Source organism: Pectinophora gossypiella, unplaced genomic scaffold, assembly GCF_024362695.1.
Source record: "Pectinophora gossypiella unplaced genomic scaffold, ilPecGoss1.1 Pgos_46, whole genome shotgun sequence".
Classification (NCBI taxonomy): domain Eukaryota; kingdom Metazoa; phylum Arthropoda; class Insecta; order Lepidoptera; family Gelechiidae; genus Pectinophora; species Pectinophora gossypiella.
In genome coordinates, this window is record NW_026063256.1 from 612,418 (window position 1) to 620,408 (window position 7,991).

At 37.0% G+C, this 7,991-nt stretch overlaps 1 protein-coding gene across 1 annotated transcript; it reads left to right on the top strand.

The window, feature by feature from the left end:
• The first annotated feature begins 916 nt into the window (after positions 1 to 916).
• LOC126381337 (uncharacterized) lies at positions 917 to 5,043 on the top strand. Its single transcript, XM_050030833.1, has 2 exons — positions 917 to 2,352; positions 3,042 to 5,043. Exons 1-2 carry the CDS (start codon positions 1,395 to 1,397, stop codon positions 3,059 to 3,061), a joined length of 978 nt encoding a protein of 325 aa, XP_049886790.1. The 5' UTR covers positions 917 to 1,394; the 3' UTR covers positions 3,062 to 5,043.
• Positions 5,044 to 7,991: the final 2,948 nt, after the last annotated feature.

Genomic DNA, 7,991 nt, shown 5'->3' on the forward strand with positions numbered 1-7,991 from the left:
TGGATTTTGTCATCTCATGGGCCACACGGAGAACGAATGCCGCAGGAAACATTCTCCTAATTCCGATGCCAAGGAAAAGACCGTATTAAAGGTCTTAATAGATGAACCCGATCACCTCTGCAACTCCAGGGCAGTAGCCAAGGATGTAGGTGAAATTTCAGCATCTGATCATAGCAATAAGAAATATAATTTGCCAATACAAATAAATGGACAACTAACTATGTGTTTGATAGATCTGGGCAGCGAAGCTACTTTAATTCGAAGATCAGATGCTGAATGGTTCGACTTACATTGGGAGACGATAGACGGTCCATTCTTGAGGGGGTTAGGCAATATACCATATTTACCGGAAGGTAGAGTTTACGTTACTGTAGAATTACAAGGGGTTGTGGAAAGGCAAGTCGAAGCTTTTGTGGTGGAGGATCATATAATAAACTACCCTGTTTTGTTAGGCCACAGTTTTTCGGAGCGCCCTAATTTACGAATCATCAAAACCGCAACCGAATTAATTTTTGAAAGGGTGGTCCACCGCGAGCCGAAGGTTCCACTACTAACTACCGGTGAAACTACTATTCCTATAGGGGAATTAAAGTCTGTTCCAGTGAGGACCACCTCTTTCGAAGTTGGCAATATCTATGTCGCTGGTACGGTAAGAGGATGCTCGGGTAGCGAATATTATTTATTTGCCTGGCGAATATAGGATCTCTCAGGGTGTATGTACTTTGTTAATACATAGTTTGGGGACTAAACCAGTAAATTTTTCGAAAGACCCTCTGATCACTCGTGCATTGGTTTTAGATTCTGGGTTAAATATTCACACTGCAACAAAAGATAAGACTACACAAGACGATTATGTGCTTAATGGCGATGATCACCTTTCCCCGGAGGATAGGTGTTCACGACATACAATATTATAATCTGTGCCAACTATATACTCTATGTACATTCGCACCATTCATTCTTCCCTTCCAAATAAAGACGCGAACGGAGCTGCAAGTAATTTCAGTTTTTTATTTAATTTCACCGAGAATCTAAGTGCTTCCCTGTTCATGGTCCTTCTTCGCCGACATAAAAGTGTTTGAAACATTTTAAGAAGAAAATCACAGTGGATCCTTCATTATAGTGAAATTAAAACATACTAACTACAACAGTGAGCAGTTTTGGATTGCCATTTTACTGTGGCTTATTGCAAAGCGAACATTCGTTGATTCGCTCACTCAAGGTCACGCGGTCCAGTGTACGCCACGATTTCGGTTCCGTTCCGGTCATTCGTTCCGTTCGTTCCCGTCACACGAAAAACGACGCAATTTATCGCCATTTTGTTTATTCATTTGTCTATTTGCAGTGTAAAACAATTTTATTAATATTTTGTGTGAACAAGCGAGCTTACAACAATGGATAATACGAACGAACAGTTATTGAAGCGTCGTTCTGTCCTGAAGGGATGCCTTACAAGGTTGGACAACGGTTTGACACCAGAATTTCTACAAACTGCGTCAGCGCAAATGTTGAAATTAAAAGAAGAACGCGCACAAGAAATTTTTCATGAATATATGGAATTGCTGTCACAAATCGAGGACGATGACGATGATGATCCCACGAAGATGGAAGATAGATACTTCCACTGCATGGACGTGCTCCGAGTAAAACAACAACAGTTGTCCACGCTGTTAAAAAGTGATTCCTCCAATCGCGGCATAAGTGCTCCAGTGAAGTTACCAAATATTAACATACCCGATTTCAATGGTAATTATTTGGAATACAAACAATTCATCGAACTATTTACTGCATTGGTAGATAAAAATGAAACTATACTAGATATTCAAAAATTCATGTATTTGCGTAGCTTTCTGAAAGGCGAAGCCTATGATTTAATAAAAAATATACCTGTCCAAGGGTCCAGCTACGCTGAAGCCCTCACATTGTTAAAAGATAGATATGACAATTCACATAAAATTGTACATGAACATATTTCTAAGATTTTAGATATAAGTCCAATAGGTAGATCGAATGTAACTTCATTGAGGAATTTCATATCAGAGGCAAAACAGCATGTTGCAGCGCTCAAAAACTTAAAGGAGCCAGTAGATCACTGGGATAGTATATTGGTGTGCATTTTAACACGAAAGCTTGACCAATTTACAAGCAGGGCATATTGTTTAGATAGAGATGTGTCTATTAAACCCACCTTTTCAGATTTTATAATGTACCTGGAAGCCAGAGCACTCGCATTCGAGAACTCTGACAACGGCAGGGCAACAACAAGTGGATGTCCACCTCCAAGAAGGAGCCAAGGTGAATTTAAAGTAGCTAATGTAGCCTCCAAGGAAGAGAAACAATGCCTCTTCTGCAGTAAGTATGATCACAAGCTTTTCAGTTGCCCTAAGTTTCTTTTGGCCAATCCTACACAGCGGAATGCATTTGTGAATAGCAAAAAGCTTTGAAAGGTTTGTTTGAATGGTCACCATGGCAAATGCAGATTTTATTTTAAGTGTGCACATTGTAAACAAGGCCATAACACGCTTCTGCACACTAACACCGCATCTCAGCCTGTGGCCCATGTGTCAGTGGATTCGCCGCCGCAGTCCATCGATCTGAAAGAAAATGTGTCATTATTATCAGGTTTAAATAACAACAAGCATGTATTGCTTCCCACAGCTAAAGTAAAGGTACTTACCAATGATGGCAGGGAGCTTACTGTCAAGGCCCTACTTGATTCAGGGAGTCAATCATCCTTCATAACATCAAACCTGGCCAAAACATTAGGCAAAACGCTTTCCATGGGAACAATAAACATAAAGGGCATAGCGAACACAGTACAGAACATAAATAATTCTGTACAGCTTGATGTTTTCTCTCTGGCTTTTCCTTATAAGGCTCATGTCAACTGCCTTGTGGTGGAAAAAATTACCACTAAGTTGCCACAAAATACGTTTAACATCTCTGACGTCGATATTCCAGCACATATTACACTTGCTGACGACACTTTCAACCAAACAAGTGACATTGAAATTTTATTGGATGCTGGTGTCTTTTTTCAGTCGTTGCTGCCCCAGCCTGAAGAGCAGCACAAGTCCAGTGATCCTGCACAGCCGCGCCTGGTTGCGACAACCTTCGGCTATGTAGTTGCAGGCAACATCCCGGAGCAACCTTGCCAGAATACTGCTGTCTCCCTATTTTGTCAAAATTGTGAGTCCGATATTAGCAGCACAATTAATAAGTTTTGGCAATCAGAGGCTGTCCCGGAAATATTCACTGAACATACGTCTGAACAAGCATACTGTGAACAGTATTTTAAAGACACTGTAAAGCTAATAAATAACAAGTTTGAAGTCTCAATGCCCCTCAAAATCCCCATATATGACATAAATAATACACTGGGCGATTCACTAGGCTTAGCATTGCGAAGATTTCTCAATTTGGAGAAAAGACTTCAAAAAGATCGCTCTCTATTTGATGAATATCAGAAATTCATCCATGAATATATTGACCTCGGTCATGCAAGTTATGTAGATATCACAAGTTATGATCTATCACGAGATGCGGTGTATTTTATGCCTCATCACCCCGTCATTCGGGAGAATGCTGTCAGCACACGCCTGCGTACAGTATTTGATGGATCCATGAACACTTCAAACAAAATTTCATTAAATGATTTAATGTTAAATGGTCCTGTAGTCCAAAACGACTTGTTCGACATATTAGTGTTGTTCAGACTTAACAGGTATTTTTTCACATGTGACATCAGACGTATGTTCAGAAATATATCCATAGAGAAAAGCCAACGATCATTACAAAATATTCTATGGCGAGACAATGATAAAGATCCAATTAAATGTCTGCAATTAAATACTGTCACATACGGGTTAAAAAACTCGTCATTCCTAGCCACAAGATGCTTGAATGAGCTAGCAGAAAGATATAAAAATGACTATCAATTAGCATGTCCAGTAATATTATCATCAACCTATGTTGATGACATTTTATATAGTCACAACAATCTCAACACAATAATTCAAACTAAAAATCAACTTGTTGAATTGTTAAGTAAAGGGAGCTTCACTCTACACAAGTGGTCAGCTAATGATGCCAAAATTATAGAAAATATTCCTATAGAGCAGCGGTATTCTGGAGAGATTACTCTTCAAAAGGACATCAAAACGTTGGGTTTAAATTTTAATGAAAATTCAGACTCATTTACATTCTCTCCATTGCCCAAACAATCTGTGAAAACTAAAAGACAAATCTTAAGTTTCATAAGTCAGTTTTATGACCCATTAGGATTAATTGGACCAATTTTTGTCAAGGCTAAACAAATAATACAAAGTCTTTGGAAGTCCAATACGGATTGGGATTCTGTTCCTCCAGCTGATATACAGAAGGAATGGCAAGCCTTTTATGATGAGTTATCAAGTATGCCTAAAATCTCAATCAAGAGAAATACATGTTTGTATGATAATAAAAAAATGCAATTAATTGGTTTTGCAGATGCATCTAACGTCGCATACGGCTGCGCAGTCTACATGAGAACAGTGAATAGCAATGATGAAGTGAGCATGTCCCTGTTATGCTCCAAGTCGCGCATTAACCCCGCGAACAGTACATTAACCATACCTCGACTGGAGCTCAACGCAGCTCTGCTCTTGGCTAGATTAATGTCTCGAGTCTATAAAAATATCAAACAACATCAAACAGTTCATAACGTACATCTGTTCACTGACTCTCAGGTAGTACTAGCGTGGTTAAACACAGATGCCATCAAATTAAATGCATATGTAGCTAATCGAGTTAAATTTATAAATGAGCTCACAGAAAACTTTACATGGGGTTATGTAACTACAGAAAGTAATCCAGCAGATTGTTTGAGCCGTGGAGTCAATCCCTGCAACTTACAAAACCATCACCTATGGTGGTCAGGGCCAACAGAGATGTCTAACTCTAATTATAATTTTACAGATTATAGTTATGATGTGCCTAGAATTTTGCCTGAAACAAAAGCTGTACCGTCGCAACGAGACGTAGTATGTGCATTGACACATAGTACTCAGGAATCATTTTTTGGTACTTTTATCAACAAATTCTCTACTCTTAACAAAGCAGTAAGAGTACTTGCTTATGTCAAAAGATTCTATAGTAATATTCGACCTAACTCAGTTAAAGTCCAAGAAAATTTCATCACTCATTCAGAATATAGTACTTCATTAAATTTATTAATTAAAAATGAACAACAAAAGTACTTTTCTACTGAAATTTCTCACTTGCAAAACGATAAACAATTAGTAAAATCTAATATAATGAGTCTTAATCCTTTTATTGATAAGGAAGGCCTCCTAAGAGTGGGCGGGCGACTGCAACATGCTGAGTTGTCATATGCACAAAAACATCAATTAATTTTACCTAAGGAATCAATATTAACACGCTTAATTATTGAATTTGAACATGTAAAATTGTTGCATGCAAGTCAAAAGCTCATAATGTATAATTTGAATCAGCGTTACTGGATTGTAAACGGCTTACGTTTAATCAAACATATAATTCACAAATGTACTGTATGTTTCCGTTTCAGGGCTACTACAGCCAAACAATTGATGGGGTCACTACCTGCAGATCGTGTAAATGTCAGCCGACCATTTGCAAAAGTGGAAATGGATTTCGCTGGGCCGATTATGATAAAGCAATCGCGCGCTAGAGGTGTCCTAACTACTAAAGGGTACATAGCTGTATATGTATGCTTTACAACTAAAGCTATACATTTAGAGCTTGTAAGTGATCTTACAACAGACACCTTTTTAGCTAGCTTCAAACGTTTTGTGTCGCGAAGAAATGTCCCTAGCGAGGTCTACTGTGATAATGCTGGCACTTACAGGTCTGCAAGTACCCAATTAACTGAATTGTATAATTTAAATAATTCAAAATGTCATCAGGCTCAAGTGCAGAGTACAGCGGCTCAAATGGGGATCAACTTCCATTTTATTCCTGCATATTCACCGGTGTTTGGCGGTTTATGGGAATCTGCCGTCAAAAGTGTAAAATACCATCTTAAGAGACTACTTGGTAGTCACACATTCACATATGAGCAGCTGTACACTGTCCTGGTGCAAATTGAGGGAGTCTTAAACTCCAGACCACTCATGCCTATGTCTTCTGATGTAAATGACACGTCATATCTTACTCCTGGGCATTTTCTTACGGGAGCATCAATGTCCTCTCTCCCGGAACGAGATATCAGTAATGTACCAGAAAATAGACTTAAATTTTGGTCAAAATGTACTGCTTTAAAGCAGCAATTTTGGAAACAATGGTCAAAACAATATTTAAATGTTTTACAAAACAGACCCAAGTGGAAAACTAGTTATCCTAATGTAAATATAGGTGACCTTGTTATTCTAAAAGAATTAGATCAACCTCCAATGACTTGGCCAATGGCACGAGTAACAAACATATTTCCTGGTGCAGATGGCAAAGTAAGAGCCTTAGAAGTTATAAAAGTCAATGGCAGAAGTCATAGGACGTCGGTCACAAAAATATGTTTATTACCCATACAATAAATGCCTTGTATTATGTTTATACTTTGTTTAAACTATATCTCAACATAGACATGTTAGTAGGTTAAGCCTATGTTCTTCCTACTCGACACATTGTTTTCGTAGGCCTAGATGCTTCTCAGAATGTGCTGATTCACTTCTGAGAGGATGCCAAGAAACACTTAGATATTAAGATTAAATTATAAGTTATATTATAAGTCCTGTCATGTTAAAGAAGTTTATTTCTTTGTTTATGCTAAATATAGCATACAATATTTCATTTTTCTTATAAGGCCAATTCTTAAGTACAAAATATAATAATTGTAATTTTATGGCTAAAAATGTATAAAAAGTACCTATAATTAATTCTCTCTTAGACAATACATGTCTAAATGTATGTCATATTGTTTAATACTAAGGAGCTTCACTCACATATTAATTACATAACTACTCAAAAGGAGTCAAAATATTTATCTTAATCTTGTAAAAAATAAATAAGCTAAAAATAAGATAGGTTGGTGTTAAAAGAAACCAAATTCTTAAAAAATAATGTTTTTATTAACAAACTTAATATTAAAATATCTAGTACCATATACATATGCTTCTATGCTGTTCTGGGAGCATATAAAAAACATAGAACACGTTCAGCTGCTTCTCTTCCCGGACATGTCGTAAAAACCGACAGAGGGATTGTGTCATCTAACATGATGGACTAATGTTATGGGCGATAGGCTGATCCCTTATCACCATAAGGTTCATCATATCCATCTTTGGACTTCGTATCAACAGTGGCTGCAAGTTGTCTTTGATTACTTGTGGCTCTGCCCACCCCATTAGGGATTACGGGCGTGAGTTTATGTATATATGTATGTACCATATACATTAGAATAAATAACAAACAATAGTGAAAGTTAAAAATAATAGAATGTATAATTTAATTTATAATTTAGTTCAACATTTAACATTGTATATTGTAACAAGTTAATAAGTAACAAATATTTAATTCATACTTACCATACTTACCTGTTTCCTTTGTAATATCTGTAACTGTAATATCTGTGCTTTTCAACAGCTAACAAAACAAAATAACAATTGTAAAAAAGAACATAAGAAAAACATAAGTATAAGGTGTGTACATAACTACCATCATGATCAATCCTTTTCAAACATTTTACCAGCATTATTTACCTTAATTATATACAGTCCATTTAATATCTTTGTTTCCTCGTTGTTGGGAGTTATGTTCACGACATACAATATTATAATCTGTGCCAACTATATACTCTATGTACATTCGCACCATTCATTCTTCCCTTCCAAATAAAGACGCGAACGGAGCTGCAAGTAATTTCAGTTTTTTATTTAATTTCACCGAGAATCTAAGTGCTTCCCTGTTCAATAGGCAGGCTTTACGTGATTTATTGGACAAATATAAAATTTGTTTTTCCTGGGGAATGCATGACTTAG

What these genes read in the sequence shown, in the direction of transcription:
- LOC126381337 (XM_050030833.1), top strand. Translation starts at nt 1,395, where the DNA reads ATGGATAATACGAACGAACAGTTATTGAAGCGTCGTTCTGTCCTGAAG. An exon ending in GAAACAATGCCTCTTCTGCA is followed by an intron (nt 2,353 to 3,041) that starts GTAAGTATGATC and finishes GTCTTTTTTCAG; the next exon opens with TCGTTGCTGCCCCAGCCTGA.